The following is a 24,190-nucleotide window of genomic DNA, read 5'->3' on the forward strand; positions in this document are numbered from 1 at the left end:
AAACAAGGAGAAGACTGATCAGAGATGCAGCAAAGAGGCACATGATCACTCTGGATGACTGCTGAGATCTACAGCTGAGATCTACATCTCTTGATGTACAAAACTGATAGAGACATACCCCAAGCGACTTGCAGCTTTAATCGCAGCAAAAGGTGGGGTAAAAAGTATTAAGTTAAAGCGGCCAAATAATATTGCACGCCCCACTTTTCAGTTTTTGAATTTCAACAAAAATTTAAAATATCCAATAAATTTTGTTTACCTTCACAATTGTGTTCCACTTGTTGTTGATTCTTCACCAAAAATGTACATTTGATATATTTATGTTTGAAGCATGATATGTGGGAAAAGGTTGAAAAGTTCCAGGGAGACGAATACTTTCGCAAGGCACTGTGTATATATATATATATATATATATATATATACCTTTTAAATTTGGCAAAATTACTAAGTTCAAGTTTAAGCTAGAGGAAGCAATACCTCAATTTTAGTTTCTGTAATTGTTCAAGCTTTAACATTGGAACTCAGCCAAAGGAATTGGACATGATTTTAGAAAAACATGAGAGCTTCCTCTCCAAAAACAGCAACAGACCTGTCCAGAGGTTGCTTGTGAGTGTACAGCATAGCTCCATTCTCTTCAATATAGCTGAGCTACAATATCAGAGAAGCAAGAAAACAGCCATGTTTTTTTAAAATCTAGAACAACCCCTTTGAAAGAATAAACTTTTGCACCTATTCTTTGTTGTTTGCTTAGATACCAACAAAGGCATTCCCAAGAAAATCTCACAAGCGATATCAATTAAGGCAGAATGGCATTAAGTAAAACTCCTCACAGTGATGTAGACTCTCAGTGGGGGAACTATAGTGAGGTCACCAGTAAATGCCTGGAGTTTTTTGAACCGACAGGCAAATTCAGATCAAGTTTACAGATACATTAGAGCTCAGTGCTTGTAACAGGAGTGACCCCATGAATAAGCAAAGTTGGTCCCAAATTCCTGCTTATCTTCTCCACCTGATGTAGGAATTTGTTGTAAACAGACGTGTCTGCAGGTGGGCAAGGTAGATACAAGAATCTGACAGCTGGAGGCAAGTTAGGATTTTGGTCAAGAATCATCTGATTTACAGCTTCTAAATAGTCACTTGATATCCTTATTGAATTGTTTGGGAAGTTCAGGTAAGATTCTTCAGAAGTTTCTGAGTTTCCTGCCACCTGATTATGCCAATGGAGAGCAACTACAGTATCCCACACAACTGTATGGATGGATGCCTTAATGCGAAGGTCTTTTAGTAGCTGCTTTAGTTTAATTTCCTGGCCATGAAGACCATTTTCCCTCTCTACACAGAGATACAAACGCAGCTTGGCTTTTTTCCAAGATCTTACCATGTTCAGGACACAGGCCATTTGAAGAAGAAATAAACTGCAGGTGTTCACATAAGTGGCACTATCTGGTCGCAGAAGGTTTAATGGCCACACATCTATATATGTCTCGCTACCCTTCTGGCTGCAGATACGAGTTTTGTCAAACTCTGAAAAGTATCTTGCTAGCACAACATTTTTGGACATCTTAATAGAATCTGATATGATGGCAACATATTCCCAGGGAGAGAAATTTTCAGTGGCGTGCTTCCTTCCAGCTGAGGTATGCATGGATGGATGTGATCTAACTTGGTCCAGTTCAAGCTCATTCCTTAGAAGCTGATCTGCTGAGGAGCGAGTGTAAAACCCCATGATAACAGTGTTTGGCCTCATGCCACCTGCAAAACACAATAACATAGACCCTGAGCAATCAATAACATTCCAGCAATAAAGTATACGTTTCATAATGTGTGCATTTTCCAGGGTTATTGGAATATGAGATATTGGTATAATGATTCTGGGTACAGGCATATTAGGAATATATTAGTCGGTAAATGAATATTCAGTGTTATAGATTGAGGAGACACTTTACAGAAGCAATCGTTGTAGAGAAAACTGAATTTCTTTGGAGGTTACCTTCATTGTTGGAAATGTGATATAATCCAAATATTTATTATGTTAATTGAAAAAACACCAATATAAAAACTACAGCAGCATAAACAGAAAGAGGATTATGTGCAAAAAACATTAGTGGAAAAATAGTAGAAATTTTGACTAAAATTGTATTAACCCATTTCCCTGTTGTATTTAAAACTTAAGAAAAACTGAATGAAAGATAAATAAAAAAGATAGGAAAACGTGTTTATTACATCACCTTCTTCAATTAAAAATTGAGGCCCTCTGGAGACAATGTACCAAGTTTGAAGATCCAGTAATTTTCCTTATTAACTAGTCTCCTGTGTCTGTTTGCACAGGACTCGGATATTTGATCAAAAACAGTCAGCCTCATTTCACTAGAGTTTTTTGAATGTTCCAATGAAATGTTTAGAAACACTATGAAGGTAACCTGTCCTAATGTTGTGTACATTCCATCAAGTACACAACATAGGACACATGACATGAAACATTACATTTAATGGGAAAAATCTCTCCCATAGTGCGAGATAAAAATGTTCTAGCCCCATTAAAAATAATAAGGCAGCATAAACATTTAGTAGCATTACACCAAAAACAGCCCAGCTTGCAATCAAGATTATCCCCTTTTTTCTCTGAGACTTGCAATATGCTACTAGGAGCTACTAAATTTCTAAGATTTTTGGCTATGCCTATAAATAATCCTTGGTTTAGTGGGTAGGCTACATGATGAACCAATATTTATTCATCAACCTTTGGAGCGTCTGCCGAGACTGGCTGAAAGTTGTTACAAGACTCAAATTTTTAAAAAACATAATCCCGTGCTTTTGAATAGGATATAGACTGGATCTTTTCGATGATATCAGCTTGGGTCAATGAATTATTTCTATTAAAAGCATCATTAAGCAGCCTCCTAGGATATCATTTAGCCGCAAACCTTTTTTTCAGAACTTTTGATTCAAGGAGAAAATCTTGGTGACTACTACAATTCTTATGTATTCTCCAATACTGCCCGTATGGAATGTTTAAACTCCAACTGGGGAGGTGTTCACTGTCGAACCCAAGGTAGCTGTTCACATCGACTTGTTTAAAATGCGTGGCTGTGGACAACATCCCAGAGGCATCCAGCCGGATAGACAAGTCCAGGAATTGAATGTCACCATCGGCAATGTTAGAAGTAAATGACATCCCCCAAGTATTGGAATTCAAATGAGCCACGAACCCAATAGCCTCCTCCCTAGTGCCTCTCCATATAAAAAACAGATCATCGATGAAGCGGCGATATAAAACGATATGGGTTAGAGCCAGGGTGCACTGCGCAATGTGGCTGGTTTCGAAGAGCCCCATAAAAAGATTAGCATAACTCGGGGCAAATCTCGTCCCCATTGCGCAGCCCTTCAACTGGCGATAGTAGGAACCCTCAAAGGAAAAAACATTATTCTGAAGAATGAAGGAAATGCCATCCAGAATGAATTTTTTTCTGTAAAACCAGTATCGAAACATCCTTCATTAAGTAATGGTTAATAGCAAATAAAGCAAGTCGAGGCTGATATTGGAGTAAAGGGATTCAATATCAAGCGCGATAAGAAGACAGTCCGTCAATGATGGAAGAGTTTGGAGCAGAATGATCAAATGTGCGGAGTCCCTTAGGTAAGATTCCAAATTCAGAACATATTTCTGCAAAAACAAATCAATATAGTGCGATAAGTTCACTGTAATTGACCGAACACCGGAGATGATCGGGCGACCAGGGGGTTCTTAACACCCTTATGAATCTTCGGCAGAAAATAAAAGAATGGAGTCTGGAAAGATGCTTTCTCTTTTTTGTTAAGAATACCCCCCTGGTTGGCATCCTTAATTAGATCTTTATATTTTGGAAAGATGGACATTGTGGGTTCCCCTTTTAGATCCTCAGAATACTCACGATCATTGAGTATTCTCTTGCCTTCCTGAACATACCAATCATTATTCATGATGACAATACCCCCCCTTTATCCGCTCCCTTGAATACAATATCTTTGTTCTCTCTAAGTGATACAAGGACTTGTCTTTCACTAGGACTCAAATTGTCCCTTCTTTTTTGATGTTCAAATGTTTTTAAGTCCTTTAGAACTAGCTGATGAAAAGTTTCTAAGAAATTACCCTTATGATGCAGGGGATTAACATTAGACTTACCACACACTGGTACATGTAGGAAATTATTCAATGAACCTCCCAAAAAACTGGTACCCTACTAGCATTCGAAGAAGAATCGGGGGAAGGTTTTACTTGTTTACTCTCCTCCAACAAAAAATGTCGATGGACAGTCATTTTTCTAAAAAAATCATTTAAATCAAGATAAAGGGAAAAAATGTCAAGCGGTGAGTTTGGGCAGAAAGAAAGACCACGACTGAGGAGGGAAATCTCACCGGGGGTGAGGTGATAGACAAATTAAAAATACCACTCCCATTAGTATCAGGATGTGGTAGCTGCACGGGGTCCGTTAAACAGATAGTACTTTCTTCGTTTTTTCCACAATTTGATCTATCTAACTGGTTGGGTGTTACATCCTCTCCCTCCTCTACACCCACGAGATGTCTTTTTCTTTTTGGTTGCTGTCCTGGGACCACTTGAAAAAAATGTGTGATCTTAGACCTGTTCACCACTGAAGTGATGGCTTCTACGTTCTTAATAGGACTTAATGGAAGAGGGGGAGGGGAACTTACAGTACTTGTTGTTGGGAGGTAGTTAATTACGGCGATCACTACTGGAGTAGGGAAACATAGCCCCATCCTCCAATCCAAGATCAGGAGAGACAGAGTTAACGAAAGAGGACAGGCAAGCCCCAGCCCCATGACCCTCTGGTGTGGGTACTGAACAAGATGGTAGAGGGGGGGATTCCAAAATCTTATCATAAGGCTCTAAAGTTTGAGAGTCAGGGTGAATGGTAAAAAGAGAATTATCCAAGAGGTTGTTGACATCTTGGGTCAATCCTGGATATAATCTAGGTTCTTCAACACCGACTTCAACATCCAAATCAACCAATGGGGACACATCTATATTGCTAGAAGCTTCCATACCAGTACGTGAACACTCGCCCCTGCTCTCAGGGAAGGAATCACAGGAGAGTGGATTCCCAATCAATAAGCAGGGCTTATCTGAAGTCTTAGCAGGATTTTTATGCCTAGGGCTTTCCGGTGATGTCCGTATTTTATTCTTATCTCCCCTTACACAATGAATACCACCCTCACTCGAATACGAGGGTGCTGGCTTCTTGGAAAGACTAATGGACTCCAATTTCAGTGTTTTCTTGTGCTGCTCATATCTGGCCACAAGGCTCTTATCCTTTAAAAATATTAAGGAGGGATTCTCCTTAGAGGGAATAATTCTATTATCTTTATTATTATTATTACTTTTAATCACACCTTTGTCTGAGGCGCCAAACGGCGGACATTCAGTATCTAAATCACTAATTTGATGTTGTGACGGATCTGGATGCAAGGGGTGCCCCATGAATCTGCTGCTCCCCTCGACCTCATAGTAACATAGTAACATAGTAACATAGTTAGTAAGGCCGAAAAAAGACATTTGTCCATCCAGTTCAGCCTATATTCCATTATAATAAATACCCAGATCTACGTCCTTCTACAGAACCTAATAATTGTATGATACAATATTGTTCTGCTCCAGGAAGACATCCAGGCCTCTCTTGAACCCCTCGACTGAGTTCGCCATCACCACCTCCTCAGGCAAGCAATTCCAGATTCTCACTGCCCTAACAGTAAAGAATCCTCTTCTATGTTGGTGGAAAAACCTTCTCTCCTCCAGACGCAAAGAATGCCCCCTTGTGCCCGTCACCTTCCTTGGTATAAACAGATCCTCAGCGAGATATTTGTATTGTCCCCTTATATACTTATACATGGTTATTAGATCGCCCCTCAGTCGTCTTTTTTCTAGACTAAATAATCCTAATTTCGCTAATCTATCTGGGTATTGTAGTTCTCCCATCCCCTTTATTAATTTTGTTGCCCTCCTTTGTACCCTCTCTAGTTCCATTATATCCTTCCTGAGCACCGGTGCCCAAAACTGGACACAGTACTCCATGTGCGGTCTAACTAGGGATTTGTACAGAGGCAGTATAATGCTCTCATCATGTGTATCCAGACCTCTTTTAATGCACCCCATGATCCTGTTTGCCTTGGCAGCTGCTGCCTGGCACTGGCTGCTCCAGGTAAGTTTATCATTAACTAGGATCCCCAAGTCCTTCTCCCTGTCAGATTTACCCAGTGGTTTCCCGTTCAGTGTGTAATGGTGATATTGATTCCCTCTTCCCATGTGTATAACCTTACATTTATCATTGTTAAATCTCATCTGCCACCTTTCAGCCCAAGTTTCCAACTTATCCAGATCCATCTGTAGCAGAATACTATCTTCTCTTGTATTAACTGCTTTACATAGTTTTGTATCATCTGCAAATATCGATATTTTACTGTGTAAACCTTCTACCAGATCATTAATGAATATGTTGAAGAGAACAGGTCCCAATACTGACCCCTGCGGTACCCCACTGGTCACAGCGACCCAGTTAGAGACTATACCATTTATAACCACCCTCTGCTTTCTATCACTAAGCCAGTTACTAACCCATTTACACACATTTTCCCCCAGACCAAGCATTCTCATTTTGTGTACCAACCTCTTGTGCGGCACGGTATCAAACGCTTTGGAAAAATCGAGATATACCACGTCCAATGACTCACCGTGGTCCAGCCTATAGCTTACCTCTTCATAAAAACTGATTAGATTGGTTTGACAGGAGCGATTTCTCATAAACCCATGCTGATATGGAGTTAAACAGTTATTCTCATTGAGATAATCCAGAATAACATCCCTCAGAAACCCTTCAAATATTTTACCAACAATAGAGGTTAGACTTACTGGCCTATAATTTCCAGGTTCACTTTTAGAGCCCTTTTTGAATATTGGCACCACATTTGCTATGCGCCAGTCCTGCGGAACAGACCCTGTCGCTATAGAGTCACTAAAAATAAGAAATAGATAGAGCACCTCCATTGCTCTGTCAGAACCAATTGAATAATTAAAATCTTTACATCAGCAAGCCGCTAAAATTAGCAGGGACCATAAAGATTTTGATGTTGTGTACTTGATGGAATGTATGTGCGGCCTGCAATTGTTGTGAATTCTGTGGCTGAATTCACTCCTGTGGTCACAAGTGGTACTGCAGCTTCTAAGCATCCTCCCTCAGGTGTTCTGGTGAGCTCGTTAACTGCTTCATTACTTAACTCCGCCTGATGCTGCTATCCTTGCTCCTTGTCAATGTTTCAGTGTTGGATCTGAGCTTCTCCTGATTGTTCCTGTGACCTGCTGCTCTGTATAGCTAAGTGCTTTTTGCTTTTTTGTTGCTTTTTTTCTGTCCAGCTTGTCTTTTGTTTTGCTGGAAGCTCTGAGACGCAAAGGGTGTACCGCCGTGCCGTTAGTTCGGCACGGTGGGTTTTTTTTGCCCCCTTTGCGTGGTTTTGCTTTAGGGTTTTTTGTAGACTGCAAAGTTCGCTTTACTGTCCTCGCTCTGTCCTAGAATATCGGGCCCCACTTTGCTGAATCTATTTCATCCCTACGTTTTGTATTTTCATCTTACTCACAGTCATTATATGTGGGGGGCTGCCTTTTCCTTTGGGGAATTTCTCTGGGGCAAGTCAGGCCTATTTTTCTATCTTCAGGCTAGCTAGTTTCTTAGGCTGTGCCGAGTTGCCTAGGTAGTTGTTAGGCGCAATCCACAGCCGCTTTTAGTTGTGTTTAGGATAGGATCAGGTGTGCAGTCTACAGAGTTTCCACGTCTCAGAGCTCGTTCTTGTATTTTTGGGTATTTGTCAGATCACTGTGTGCGCTCTGATCGCTAAGCACACTGTGTTTCTGGATTGCCTTCATAACACCTGTCATTAGTAAACATAACAGTACAAGGAGCCAAACTAATGATTCTCAATAGAGGGAAAGAAAAAGTTCTGCCATTTTTTTTTTTTTTTTTTTCTGCTCTGTGTTCACTTTTTTTTTTTTCCCCTAGACATTTGGGTGATTCTGGACACAGGTGTGGACATGGATATTCAGGGTCTGTGCTCTTCAATGGATAATCTCATTATAAATGTACAAAAAATTCAAGATACTATTGATCAGAAATCTATGTTAGAACCAAGAATTCCTATTCCTGATTTGTTTTTTGGAGATAGAACTAAGTTTCTAAGTTTCAAAAATAATTGTAAGCTATTTCTGGCCTTGAAACCTCATTCTTCTGGTAATCCTATTCAACAGGTTTTGATTATTATTTCTTTGTTGCGCGGCGACCCTCAAGACTGGGCATTTTCTCTTGCGCCAGGAGACCCTGCATTGAGTAGTGTCGATGCGTTTTTCCTGGCGCTCGGATTGCTGTACGATGAGCCTAATTCAGTGGATCAGGCTGAGAAAAATTTGCTGGCTTTGTGCCAGGGTCAGGATGATATAGAAGTATATTGTCAGAAATTTAGGAAATGGTCAGTACTCACTCAGTGGAATGAATATGCGCTGGCAGCTTTGTTCAGAAAGGGTCTCTCTGAGGCTCTTAAGGATGTCATGGTGGGATTTCCTATGCCTGCTGGTTTGAATGAGTCTTTGTCTTTGGCCATTCAGATCGGTCGACGCTTGCGCGAGCGTAAATCTGTGCACCATTTGGCGGTACTGCCTGAGGTTAAACCTGAGCCTATGCAGTGCGATAGGACTATGACTAGAGTTGAACGGCAGGAATACAGACGTCTGAATGGTCTGTGTTTCTACTGTGGTGATTCCACTCATGCTATTTCTGATTGTCCTAAGCGCACTAAGCGGTCCGCTAGGTCTGCCGTCATTGGTACTGTACAGTCCAAATTCCTTCTGTCCATTACCTTGATATGCTCTTTGTCGTCGTTTTCTGTCATGGCGTTTGTGGATTCGGGCGCTGCCCTGAATCTGATGGATTTGGATTATGCTAAACGTTGTGGGTTTTTCTTGGAGCCTTTGCGGTGTCCTATTCCATTGAGAGGAATTGATGCTACACCTTTGGCCAAGAATAAACCTCAATACTGGGCCCAGCTGACCATGTGCATGGCTCCTGCACATCAGGAAGTTATTCGCTTTCTGGTGTTGCATAATCTGCATGATGTGGTCGTGTTGGGGTTGCCATGGCTACAAACCCATAATCCAGTATTGGATTGGAATTCCATGTCGGTATCCAGCTGGGGTTGTCAGGGGGTACATGGTGATGTTCCATTTTTGTCGATTTCGTCATCCACCCCTTCTGAGGTCCCAGAGTTCTTGTCTGATTATCAGGATGTATTTGAAGAGCCCAAGTCCGATGCTCTACCTCCGCATAGGGATTGTGATTGTGCTATCAATTTGATTCCTGGTAGTAAATTCCCTAAAGGTCGATTATTTAATTTATCCGTGCCCGAACACGCCGCTATGCGCAGTTATGTGAAGGAATCCCTGGAGAAGGGACATATTCGCCCATCGTCATCACCACTGGGAGCAGGGTTCTTCTTTGTAGCCAAGAAGGATGGTTCGCTGAGACCGTGTATTGATTACCGCCTTCTTAATAAGATCACTGTTAAATTTCAGTATCCCTTGCCATTGTTATCTGACTTGTTTGCTCGGATTAAGGGGGCTAGTTGGTTCACTAAGATAGATCTTCGTGGTGCGTATAATCTGGTGAGAATCAGGCAAGGAGATGAATGGAAAACTGCATTCAATACGCCCGAGGGTCATTTTGAGTATCTAGTGATGCCGTTCGGACTTGCCAATGCTCCATCTGTGTTTCAGTCTTTTATGCATGACATCTTCCGTGAGTATCTGGATAAATTCCTGATTGTTTACTTGGATGACATTTTGATCTTCGCAGATGATTGGGAGTCTCATGTGAAGCAGGTCAGAATGGTTTTTCAGGTCCTGCGTGCTAACTCTTTGTTTGTGAAGGGATCAAAGTGTCTCTTCGGTGTGCAGAAAGTTTCATTTTTGGGGTTCATCTTTACCCCTTCTACTATCGAGATGGATCCAGTTAAGGTCCAAGCCATCCAGGATTGGATTCAGCCGACATCTCTGAAAAGTCTGCAAAAGTTCCTGGGCTTTGCTAATTTTTATCGTCGCTTCATCTGTAATTTTTCTAGCATTGCCAAACCATTGACCAATTTGACCAAGAAGGGTGCTGATTTGGTTAATTGGTCTTCTGCTGCTGTGGAAGCTTTTCAGGAGTTGAAGCGTCGTTTTTGTTCTGCCCCTGTGTTGTGTCAGCCAGATGTTTCTCTTTCGCTCCAGGTCGAGGTTGATGCTTCTGAGATTGGAGCAGGGGCGGTTTTGTCACAGAGAGGTTCTGATTGCTCAGTGATGAAACCATGTGCTTTCTTTTCCAGGAAGTTTTCGCCCGCTGAGCGTAATTATGATGTGGGCAATCGAGAGTTGCTGGCCATGAAGTGGGCATTCGAGGAGTGGCGTCATTGGCTTGAAGGAGCTAGGCATCGCGTGGTGGTATTGACTGATCATAAGAATTTGACTTATCTCGAGTCTGCCAAGCGCTTGAATCCTAGACAGGCCCGTTGGTCGTTATTTTTTGCCCGCTTCGACTTTGTGATTTCGTACCTTCCGGGCTCTAAAAATGTGAAGGCGGATGCTCTGTCTAGGAGTTTTGTGCCCGACTCTCCGGGTTTATCTGAGCCAGCGGGTATCCTTGCGGCGGGTGCTGCAAAAATTTCAGGCGAATAAACCTGATCGTTGTCCAGCAGAGAAACTGTTCGTCCCTGATAGGTGGACTAACAAACTTATCTCTGAACTTCATTGTTCGGTGTTGGCTGGTCATCCTGGAATCTTTGGTACCAGAGAGTTAGTGGCTAGATCCTTCTGGTGGCCATCTCTGTCACGGGATGTACGTACTTTTGTGCAGTCCTGTGGGATTTGTGCTAGGGCTAAGCCCTGCTGTTCTCGTGCCAGTGGGTTGCTTTTGCCCTTGCCGGTCCCAAAGAGGCCTTGGACACATATTTCGATGGATTTCATTTCTGACCTTCCCGTTTCTCAAAAGATGTCAGTCATTTGGGTGGTCTGTGATCGCTTTTCTAAAATGGTCCATCTGGTGCCCTTGGCTAAATTGCCTTCCTCCTCTGATTTGGTACCTTTGTTCTTTCAGCATGTGGTTCGGTTGCATGGCATTCCTGAGAATATTGTTTCTGACAGAGGTTCCCAGTTTGTTTCAAGGTTTTGGCGAGCCTTTTGTGGTAGGATGGGCATTGACCTATCCTTTTCCTCGGCTTTCCATCCTCAGACTAATGGCCAGACCGAACGAACCAATCAGACCTTGGAAACATATCTGAGATGTTTTGTTTCTGCAGACCAGGATGATTGGGTGTCCTTTTTGCCGTTGGCTGAGTTCGCCCTTAATAATCGGGCCAGCTCGGCTACCTTGGTTTCTCCATTTTTTTGCAATTCTGGGTTCCATCCTCGTTTCTCTTCAGGACAGGTTGAGTCTTCGGACTGTCCTGGTGTGGATTCTGTGGTGGATAGGTTGCAGCAGATCTGGACTCAGGTAGTGGACAATTTGATCTTGTCCCAGGAGAAAGCTCAACTTTTCGCTAATCGCAGACGCCGTGTGGGTCCCCGACTTCGTGTTGGGGATCTGGTTTGGTTGTCTTCTCGTCATGTTCCTATGAAGGTTTCCTCTCCTAAATTTAAACCTCGTTTTATTGGTCCGTATAGGATTTCTGAGGTTCTCAATCCTGTGTCTTTTCGTTTGACCCTCCCAGACTCCTTTTCCATACATAATGTATTCCATAGGTCGTTGTTGCGGAGATACGTGGCACCTATGGTTCCATCTGTTGAGCCTCCTGCCCCGGTTTTGGTGGAGGGGGAATTGGAGTATATTGTGGAGAAGATTTTGGATTCTCGTGTTTCTAGACGGAAACTCCAGTATCTGGTTAAATGGAAGGGTTATGCTCAGGAAGATAATTCCTGGGTTTTTGCCTCTGATGTTCATGCTTCCGATCTTGTTCGTGCCTTTCATGCGGCTCATCCTGGTCGGCCTGGGGGCTCTGGTGAGGGTTCGGTGACCCCTCCTCAAGGGGGGGGTACTGTTGTGAATTCTGTGGCTGAATTCACTCCTGTGGTCACAAGTGGTACTGCAGCTTCTGAGCTTCCTCCCTCAGGTGTTCTGGTGAGCTCGTTAACTGCTTCATTACTTAACTCCGCCTGATGCTGCTATCCTTGCTCCTTGTCAATGTTTCAGTGTTGGATCTGAGCTTCTCCTGATTGTTCCTGTGACCTGCTGCTCTGTATAGCTAAGTGCTTTTTGCATTTTTGTTGCTTTTTTTCTGTCAAGCTTGTCTTTTGTTTTGCTGGAAGCTCTGAGACGCAAAGGGTGTACCGCCGTGCCATTAGTTCGGCACGGTGGGTTTTTTTTGCCCCCTTTGCGTGGTGTTGCTTTAGGGTTTTTTGTAGACTGCAAAGTTCGCTTTACTGTCCTTGCTCTGTCCTAGAATATCGGGCCCCACTTTGCTGAATCTATTTCATCCCTACGTTTTGTCTTTTCATCTTACTCACAGTCATTATATGTGGGGGGCTGCCTTTTCCTTTGGGGAATTTCTCTGGGGCAAGTCAGGCCTATTTTTCTATCTTCAGGCTAGCTAGTTTCTTAGGCTGTGCCGAGTTGCCTAGGTAGTTGTTAGGCGCAATCCACAGCCGCTTTTAGTTGTGTTTAGGATAGGATCAGGTGTGCAGTCTACAGAGTTTCCACGTCTCAGAGCTCGTTCTTGTATTTTTGGGTATTTGTCAGATCACTGTGTGCGCTCTGATCGCTAAGCACACTGTGTTTCTGGATTGCCTTCATAACACCTGTCATTAGCAAACATAACAGCAATACATTGGCCGCACGATACAGACTATGGCCGGCTTCACACTCAGCGTATGAAAATACGGTCCGTATATTACGGCCGTAATACGCTGAAATGTCCCGAAAATAGTGGTCCGTAGCTCCTCCGTAGGCAGGGTGTGTCAGCGTTTTTTGCGCATGGCATCCTCCGTATGTAATCCGTATGGCATCCGTAGCCTGGGAGCCTGCTAGGTAAGTTCCCACGATCTATGAACATCCAGCAGAGGGCGCCTCACCGCAAATGAAGCTAAATATAGCTCATTGATCTATATTTAGACTCATTCCCCGGGGTTTTGCAGCGAGGAGTAGCCTGCATTAGCAAAGCTCCTTGCTGCAAAATGTTTTAACCCCTTCAGAAGGATTTACATCGTTGGACGTTACAGATCTGCGGAGGGTAAGTATATTGTTGGTTTATTATGTTTTTTCTTTCACAGAACGAGGGTCTTCAGTGACTGGATTGGGCGTAGAATAAAATACTCCAACAACCATTGTTTTTATTTCATTAAAATAATTTTAAATAATGTGTTTGTGTTTTATTTAACCCTTTACTACAATTGGATTAATAATGGATAGGTGTCATAATTGACGCCTCTCCATTATTAATTAGGCTTAATGTCACCTTACAATAGCAAGGTGGCATTAACCCTTCATTACCCCATATCCCACCGCTACACGGGAATGGGAAGAGAGTGGCCAAGTGCCAGAATAGGCGCATCTTCCAGATGTGCCTTTTCTGGGGTGGCTGGCGGCAGGTGTTTTTAGCCGGGGGGGGCCAATAACCATGGACCCTCTCCAGGCTATTAATATCTGCCCTCAGTCACTGGCTTTACTACTCTGGCGGAGAAAATTGCGCGGGAGCCCACGCCAATTTTTTCCGCCATTTAACCCTTTATTTTAAGAGCTAGAATGGCCAAATTTTGCAGATACACTCTACTGACATTAGTAGTGTGGAATCTGCAAAAAAAATGGAGAGAAGACATGGTTTACTGTATGTAAACCATGTCTCAAATCATGTCGGGTTTTAGGAAGGAGAAAGAAAAAGCCGGTAATTGAATTACCGGCTTTCAAGCTGTATAGCGCTGGAATAAATATTAATATACAGTGGGGCAAAAAAGTATTTAGTCAGTCAGCAATAGTGCAAGTTCCACCACTTAAAAACATGAGAGGCGTCTGTAATTTACATCATAGGTAGACCTCAACTATGGGAGACAAACTGAGAAAAAAAAATCCAGAAAATCACATTGTCTGTTTTTTTAACATTTTATTTGCATATTATGGTGGAAAATAAGTATTTGGTCAGAAACAAACAATCAAGATTTCTGGCTCTCACAGACCTGTAACTTCTTCTTTAAGAGTCTCCTCTTTCCTCCACTCATTACCTGTAGTAATGGCACCTGTTTAAACTTGTTATCAGTATAAAAAGACACCTTTGCACACCCTCAAACAGTCTGTCTCCAAACTCCACTATGGTGAAGACCAAAGAGCTGTCAAAGGACACCAGAAACAAAATTGTAGCCCTGCACCAGGCTGGGAAGACTGAATCTGCAATAGCCAACCAGCTTGGAGTGAAGAAATCAACAGTGGGAGCAATAGTTAGAAAATGGAAGACATACAAGACCACTGATAATCTCCCTCGATCTGGGGCTCCACGCAAAATCCCACCCCGTGGGGTCAGAATGATCACAAGAACGGTGAGCAAAAATCCCAGAAACACGCGGGGGGACCTAGTGAATGAACTGCAGAGAGCTGGGACCAATGTAACAAGGCCTACCATAAGTGACACACTACGCCACCATGGACTCAGATCCTGCAGTGCCAGACGTGTCCCACTGCTTAAGCCAGTACATGTCCGGGCCCGTCTGAAGTTTGCTAGAGAGCATTTGGATGATCCAGAGGAGTTTTGGGAGAATGTCCTATGGTCTGATGAAACCAAACTGGAACTGTTTGGTAGAAACACAACTTGTCGTGTTTGGAGGAAAAAGAATACTGAGTTGCATTCATCAAACACCATACCTACTGTAAAGCATGGTGGTGGAAACATCATGCTTTGGGGCTGTTTCTCTGCAAAGGGGCCAGGACGACTGATCCGGGTACATGAAAGAATGAATGGGGCCATGTATCGTGAGATTTTGAGTGCAAACCTCCTTCCATCAGCAAGGGCATTGAAGATGAAACGTGGCTGGGTCTTTCAACATGACAATGATCCAAAGCACACCGCCAGGGCAACGAAGGAGTGGCTTCGTAAGAAGCATTTCAAGGTCCTGGAGTGGCCTAGCCAGTCTCCAGATCTCAACCCTATAGAAAACCTTTGGAGGGAGTTGAAAGTCCGTGTTGCCAAGCGAAAAGCCAAAAACATCACTGCTCTAGAGGAGATCTGCATGGAGAAATGGGCCAACATACCAACAACAGTGTGTGGCAACCTTGTGAAGACTTACAGAAAACGTTTGACCTCTGTCATTGCCAACAAAGGATATATTACAAAGTATTGAGATGAAATTTTGTTTCTGACCAAATACTTATTTTCCACCATAATATGCAAATAAAATGTTAAAAAAACAGACAATGTGATTTTCTGGATTTTTTTTTCTCAGTTTGTCTCCCATAGTTGAGGTCTACCTATGATGTAAATTACAGACGCCTCTCATCTTTTTAAGTGGTGGAACTTGCACTATTGCTGACTGACTAAATACTTTTTTGCCCCACTGTATATACATATATGTGTCTCACTGACATATATATATATATATACCTATTCTATGTGTACACATTTATTCTACCTATTCTACTGTAAGCTGTCAGTGTGATTTTACTGTACACCGCACTGAATTGCCGGCTTTTCTCTCTAACAGCGCTGCGTATTTCTCGCAAGTCACACTGCTTGTCCGTGTGTAATCCGTATTTTTCACGCTTCCATAGACTTTCATTGGCGTATTTCTTGCGCAGTACGGTGACAAACGCAGCATGCTGCGATTTTGTACGGCCGTAGAAAGCCGTATAATACTGATCAGTAAAATACGGCAGATAGGAGCAGAGGCATAGAGAATAATTGTGCCGTATTTTTTGCGAGTTTTACGGACATAGTTTCTGCGCTCTTACGTCCGTAAAACTCGCAAGTGTGAAGCCGGCCTATGAAGGCGAGACTTAACAAACATAGACACAACATTAGGACAGGTTACCTTCTTCATAGTGTTTCTAAACATTTTTCATTGGAACGTTTAAAAAACCCCAGTGAAATGAGGATGACTATTATTGATCATATATCCAAGTCCTGTGAAAACAGACACAGGAGACTCGTTAATAAGGAAAATTACTGGATCTTCAAACTTGTTACATTGTCTCCAGAGGGCCTCAATTCATCGTTGGAGAAGGTGATGCAATAAACACATTTTCCTATGGTTTAATTTATTTTTCATTTAGTTTTTATTAAGTTTTCTTATATATTATTTTATTTTCATTTCTATTTCCCTTTTATATAACGAGATTGTTGTTATTTCACTTTTAATCATGTTTCCAATTGTTAGGTTAAGTAGGGGTTAAAGGGTTTCAGATCACTTCCTGTTCATTTGTTATATATAAGCCACCTGCTTGTAATGTTTTTCCACATCTGATGAAGGCGGCATTCAGCAGCTGAAAAGCTTTGTATTAAAAGTCTGTACATTTTAATAACTTTGCCCCTTTCCGTATGTCCAGTGCTCCGCCTGACTGCACATTTTTTTCTTCATTTACCTACACTCCGTTGTGAGTTGCGGATGGAGCAGAACAGGCATCACCACTAGGAGACCTGCAGGACCTGTGGTCATGTGGCCCAGTCACATGTCAGCTTGGATTCCACACCCCACAGCTTGACTGGCTTCTCATTTACCACAGGCTTCTTCCGAGGTTGTACAAGGGTGCACATCCCGGATAGGTGAGTGGATCCCCGTTGTATCGGACACTTCATTTGACCATTGAGTGTAATGACACACAAAATCTAATATATAAAGCTGAATGTGTGTGTATGTGTCTAAGTCTGGGATTGGCATCTGCACCGTCGCAGCTACAGCCACAAAATTTTGCACAGTCACACGTCTGGACCCCGAGAGCGTCATAGGCTATGTTGTGAGGCGGAATTTTAACCCCGCACGTTCCAATTCACCAAACAATTTTGCCCCTATCTACATAATAGGGAAAAAGTGAAAGGAAAAGTGTTGGAGGCAAATTGACAGCTGCCAGATGTGAACAAGGGGGACTTAAAGAATGAGAGCGATGGCACCAAAGAGTATATACCGTACAGTTGCTAAGGTGGGGCCCTGACATGGGATACTCACCACACACGGGGATATGAACACACACACATACACCAACCTCGCCACATAAGTCGAAACACAAAAGTCGCCGCTCAAAACTCGCCACGCGCAAAACTCGCCACATGCAAAACTAGGCTCACGCAAAACTCGCTACACGTGCAAAACTCACCTCATGGAAAACTCACCACACGGAAAACTTGCACACGTCGAAAAATTGCCACAGGCACAAAAGTTGCAACACATGCAAAAGTTGCCTCACACAAAACTTGCACATACTCAAAACACATCACACATAAAACTCTCCACGCGCAAAACTCACCATGCGCAAAACTTGCTGCCACAACTTGCTACACTAACCTGCCACATGCAACTCGACACACAAAAAGTTGCTACACGCATGTCGCCACACAAAACTCATCTCACAAAAGTCGCTACATGCATGTCGCCACATGCAACTCAACACACACAACTTGACACATGAAACTCGCCCTAAAACACACAAGTCTGGTATTATCCTTCAAAAATAAAAATCTGATTAATAAGCAGACAAACTACAAGAGCAACAAATGTACCATATAGCAAATACGGCAGCTGTCAGTCACATGACCTGTCTATTATGTGTATGTGTGAGCTAATATATACTGCCAGGGGGGAGGGCTTCCTGTTGGCTGGGGATTTATCAGGTTGCCAATTTAGCTTACAAATACTGAGGTAAAAATACTGAGCAAATAACGTGTGAACGAGGTCTAATACAGGAGGAGATGACACACATATATATACTATATACAGGAGGAGATGACACACAGGTATACACTATATACAGGGGAGATGACACACACACATATATACTATATATAGGGGAGATGACACACAGGTATATACTATATAGAAGAGATGACACACACATATATATTATATATAGGGGAGATGACACACAGGTATATACTATATACAGGAGGAGTAGTAAACCTATAAACAGGGCACCAGAGGTAAAAAGCTCCGCCATAATAACTAATATAGTAACCCAAGAGAAAAATGGACACAATGAGCTAAAATATAACAATTTTATTGAAAGAACCATATATATCAATTTAACAAATGTAGAGAATAAAAACCAAATGACAAGATGCAAAAATGAGATAAAAGAGGCGACACTAGTACCACACACGGCACAAATGATATATAAATAGAGCAAAAAGAATATTATTGCAAACAAATATCTTGATACAAAAACTACCAATACCAAACAGCCCTCAATAAAGACCATATACAATGCAAAATGCAGATAGTGAAGGTCAAGCTGTCAAATTAAGTATGCAAATATATGGCAGGAAAAGTAATCAGTGTATGATATACATGTTCACATAATGAGTACTAATACAGGACGATAAACACTATGAAATGCGGAGAGTAAATTAGAATAAAGTGCCTAGTGCAGATATATATATACTGAGAAGTAACCAATACCATCAGTGGAGAGCTCAGTATATATTGAAAGTGGCAAAGTGTACTATATGGCATAAGTAAGCCAAGACCGAAGGTATGGGTAAAGATAGGTCATCTAGGGAGAATCCCATATAATAGGATAGGACCTAAGGTCTGCCACCAGAATATATAAAAAATGAAAATGCATACATAGAGTACCGACCTGTAGCCGTGTGCGGGAGAGGGAGCCCCCGACGCGCGTTTCGCATATATTGCTTCCTCGGTGGCAGACCTTAGGTCCTATCCTATTATATGGGATTCTCCCTAGATGACCTATCTTTACCCATACCTTCGGTCTTGGCTTACTTATGCCATATAGTACACTTTGCCACTTTCAATATATACTGAGCTCTCCACTGATGGTATTGGTTACTTCTCAGTATATATATATCTGCACTAGGCACTTTATTCTAATTTACTCTCCGCATTTCATAGTGTTTATCGTCCTGTATTAGTACTCATTATGTGAACATGTATATCATACACTGATTACTTTTCCTGCCATATATTTGCATACTTAATTTGACAGCTTGACCTTCACTATCTGCATTTTGCATTGTATATGGTCTTTATTGAGGGCTGTTTGGTATTGGTAGTTTTTGTATCAAGATATTTGTTTGCAATAATATTCTTTTTGCTCTATTTATATATCATTTGTGCCGTGTGTGGTACTAGTGTCGCCTCTTTTATCTCATTTTTGCATCTTGTCATTTGGTTTTTATTCTCTACATTTGTTAAATTGATATATATGGTTCTTTCAATAAAATTGTTATATTTTAGCTCATTGTGTCCATTTTTCTCTTATATACAGGAGGAGATGACATACAGGTATATACTATACACAGGAGATGACACACAGATATATACTATATACAGGAGGAGATGACACACTGGTATATACTATATAAAGGGGAGATGACATACAGGTACATACTATTTACAGGGGAGATGACACACAGGTATATACTATATACAAGGGAGATGACACACAGGTATATACTAAATACAGGGGAGATGACACAGGTATATACTATATACAGGAGGAGATGACATACAGGTACATAATATATACAGGAGGAGATGACATACAGGTACATATTATATACAGGGGAGACGACACACAGATATATACTATATACAGGAGGAGATGACACAGAGGTATATATTATATACAGGAGGAGATGACACACAGGTATATACTATATACAGGGGAGATGACACACGTATATACTATATACAGGAGGAGATGACACACAGATATATACTATATACAGGAGCAGATGACACACAGGTATATACTATATACAGGAGGAGATGACACACAGGTATATACTATATACAGGAGGAGATGACATACTGGTATATACTATATACAGGAGGAGATGACACAGGTATCTACTATATACAGGAGCAGATGACACACAGATATGTACTATATACAGGAGGAGATGACACAGAGGTATATACTATATACAGGAGGAGATGACACAGGTATATACTATATACAGGAGGAGATGACACACGTATATACTATATACAGGAGGTGATGACATACAGGTATATACTATATAAAAGAGGAGATGACACATAGGTATATAGAGGAGGAGATGACATACAACAGGTATATACTATAGACAGGGGAGATGACATACAGGTATATACTATATACAGGAGATGACATACAGGTATATACTATATATAGGAAGAGATGACATACAGGTATATAGTATATACAGAAGAGATGACATACAGGTATATACTATATTCAGGGGGATATGACACATAGGTATATACAATATACAGGAGGAGATGACATACAGTAGGTACAGTATATACTATTTACAGGGGAGATGACATACAGGTACGTATATACTATATACAGGAGATGACATACAGGTGTATACTATATATAAGCGAGATGACAAACATGTATATACTGAGGGGAAAATGAGAGCTGTGAGGTGAAAATGAGGGGTGTGAGGTGAAAAAGAAAAGGTGTGAGTGCAAAATGAGAGGAGTGAGGGAAAATAGTGGGAGTGATCGGAAAATGACAGATGTGAGGTCGAACTGACAAATGTTAGGGGGGAATGAGAGGAGTGAGGGGGAAAATAAGAGGAGTGAGGGGGAAAATGAGAGGTGTAAGGGAGAAAATGAGAGATGTGATGGGGAAAATGAGAGGCGTGATGGTAAAATAAGAGAAGTGAGGTGCTATAACAAACCACAGATATTTACTATGCCCAGGCAACGCCGGGCTCTTCAGCTAGTAGTTAATAAAAAACAATTTCCACATTTCTATTGATTTGCTGAAATCAATAGCGGATGCCATGTCGCATTTGGAGAGCCTCTGATGTGCCTAAACAGTGGAAACCCCCCCCACAAATGACCCCATTTTGGAAAATAGACCACTCAAGGAATGTATCTAGATGTGTGGTGAGCACCTTGAACCCACAGGTGCGTCACAGAGCTTTACAACGGTGATCTATGAAAAAAAAAATATATTTTTCCCACAAAAATGTTTTTTAGCCCCAATTTTTTAATTTTAACAAGTGTAACAGTAGAAATTGCACCAAACAATTTGTTGTGTAACTTCTCCTGAGTATGTAGATACCTTATATGTGGGAGAAAACTACTGTTTAGGCGCACGGCAAGACTCGGAAGGCAAGGAGCGTCATTTGAGTTTTGGAGCACAAAATTGTCTGGAATTATTAGTGAAAGCTATGTCGCATTTGGCTAATCGCTGATGTGTCTAAACAGTGGAAACCCCCCACAAGTGACCCCATTTTGGAAACTAGACCCCCTCAAGGAATTTATCTAGATGTGTGGTGAGCACCTTGAACCCACAGGTACTTCATAGAATTTTACAACGTTGATCTGTGAAACTGAAAAAATATACTTCCAGAGGAGGTACTATAAACAACATTAATATGAGTCTATGCATGGTAGAACATTTTTCTTGTACAAAAGAGTGTATGAGCCATCAGCTATATTGTGGGTAATCAGCTCAGAGTAGCGGACGAAAAGGGGATTATGATTGTTATTACTGCAATGCTGTCATATAAGGTTAGAACAGATTTAACAAATAGATTGTTTTTATCCAAGCAGACTAAATCCCATCTATTGTAATAGAAGCACAGTTAGAATTAATGTTTCATGCACTAATAAAGAAACCTCAGCAGTGAAATATGAAGGATTTTTATGCCCATCAAATAATGATACCATCCAGTTTAACTAATTGGGTTGACTATTTACAGAACAGTTATTGCTATTATCTGACATTCTCGGTCTTATTGTACAGACAGTCCCAAACCAACCCTAGGCCAAAGTCAGTGATAGAAACAGAATTAATACTGAAAATAGAAAACCTACCTAATCCAGAAATAAAGAGCAATTGCTGAGCCCCGTATCTCACAGAGTCTGATAATGTCAAGTTCACAAACGCCTTGATGTTGAGCTCATCCACCAGCTGTAGCCAGAGATCTGTTTGTGTCTGAAGAGGGTCAGAAGGCAACACATCTGCAAATAAGAAACAAAGTAAAAAAAAAAAGAAAACATGTAGTAAAGTATTTTCCTTACATATGAATAGAAAATGTCCATGGATGTGCAGAAGAGCCAAGTCTTTAAAATGGTTGCAGAATTTCCTGGTAATAATAATCACTCCAAAGACACTGTAGAGGCCACCATAATGGGAACACAGAGATTGCTATATGAGAAGACCCAAAGAACACACGCCCCAGCACTCTTCATGACCCCCATGACAGAAAAACAGTCCTGTTTCCAGGAAAGAGAATTGTTCCACCTGCTACAGTTCCAGATTTGGAAGATGGAGAGTTGAATAACTCAGTGGACACCAGGTACAAAATATTGTCCCTTCCTCTGGCCTAGTTCTCTAGGAATAAGGATAGTAACCTCTTCTCAGTCCACTAGGAATGTTGGCACTGACTTCTTCGATACACTTGACTAGACAACCAGGGATTTAGAGATAAAACCTTTCACTGCCTTACACCAAAATGGATTTGATGCTAACCTTTTTAGTAGCCTTGCCCACGAGGGATGTAAACATTAAATCTTTTACTGCCCTAGACCCTTAGGAATTTTGATCGTTACCCATTTAGTAACTGTATCCAAAAGCATTTTTTCATATCTATTTAGTCCCATAATCTAAGCTATTTTCTAGTAAACTTGCATTAAAAATTCCCTACTGTTCCCCAACTACACTAACTACTTTTGCATTTTTTTTCCTATTTCCTATCTGATGACAATTTGTTTGAGTACCCCCAGTGCATGTTGGGATATTTAAACAACGCATCATGAGGGGACAGAGGCTGTAGCCATTGTCACTGCACCTGCCTCTTCCCTGAAGCATAGCGTCATCAGTGACACTCATTTCAGGGGCTAGTCCCTGCGGTGTCTCCCTAGTGTCGGGTCTCCTCCCTTATGCATTGTCTCCCTCAGTGCCCTGTGCAATGAGTGGTGTCCAGTCTCCTTAGCTAAATAGTAATAAGCTGGCAGTGAGGGTGGTGTCACTATACCCAGCAGAGACCAGTAATGTCACATGCTGGGGCGGCGCTAGAGTCCAGCATGCCGGGTATAGTGACACCACTCTGCTGCTGGCTTATTGCTATTCAGCTAAGCCGACAACAGACCCGACGCTGCCCTCATCTCTCAGGGCACTAAGGGAGACACGGAACGAGGGAGACACGGCACGGGGGAGACACGGCATGGGGGAGACACTGCACGGGGGAGACCCGGCACTGGGGAGACACGGCACGAGGGAGACACGGCACGGGGGAGACACGGCACGGGGGAGACACGGCACGGGGGAGACACGGCACGAGGGAGACACGGCACGGGGGAGACACGGCACGGGGGAGACACGGAACGAGAGACACGGCACGAGGGAGACACGGCACGAGGGAGACACGGCACGGGGGAGACACGGCACGGGGAAGACACGGCACGAGGGAGACACGGCACGAGGGAGACACGGCACGGGGGAGACACGGCACGGGAGAGACACGGCACGAGGGAGACACGGCACGGGGGAGACACGGCACGGGGAAGACACGGCACGAGGGAGACACGGCACTGGGGAGACACGGCACGAGGGAGACACGGTACGAGGGAGACACGGCACGGGGGAGACACGGCACGGGGGAGACACGGCACGGGGGAGACACGGCACGAGGGAGACACGGCACGGGGGAGACACGGCATGGGGGAGACACGGAACGAGACACGGCACGAGGGAGACACGGCACGAGGGAGACACGGCACGGGGGAGACACGGCACGGGGAAGACACGGCACGAGGGAGACACGGCACGAGGGAGACACGGCACGGGGGAGACACGGCACGGGGGAGACACGGCACGAGGGAGACAAGGCACAAGAGAGATACGGCATGGGAGAGACACGGCACAGGAGAGACATGGCACGAGGGAGACATGGCACAAGGGAAACACGGCAAGAGGGAGACACGGCACGAGGGAGACACGGCACGAGGGAGGACACGGCGTGAGGGAGA

The 24,190-nt window shown here is 42.6% G+C and overlaps 1 protein-coding gene across 1 annotated transcript in view; it reads right to left on the minus strand.

Annotated features, from left to right (window-relative positions):
* Positions 1 to 334: 334 nt before the first annotated feature.
* The window catches only part of LOC138638055 (solute carrier family 12 member 9-like), a 415,221-nt gene continuing 391,365 nt past the window's right edge, over positions 335 to 24,190 (minus strand). The window contains exons 12-13 of the mRNA XM_069727024.1: positions 22,034 to 22,180; positions 335 to 1,752 (exon numbers count right to left, since the gene is read on the minus strand). Of these exons, the coding sequence (XP_069583125.1) occupies positions 932 to 1,752; positions 22,034 to 22,180 (968 nt within the window). The 3' untranslated portion in view covers positions 335 to 931. The remainder of the gene's footprint in view (positions 1,753 to 22,033; positions 22,181 to 24,190) is intronic.

Source organism: Ranitomeya imitator, chromosome 5, assembly GCF_032444005.1.
Source record: "Ranitomeya imitator isolate aRanImi1 chromosome 5, aRanImi1.pri, whole genome shotgun sequence".
NCBI classification, from domain to species: domain Eukaryota; kingdom Metazoa; phylum Chordata; class Amphibia; order Anura; family Dendrobatidae; genus Ranitomeya; species Ranitomeya imitator.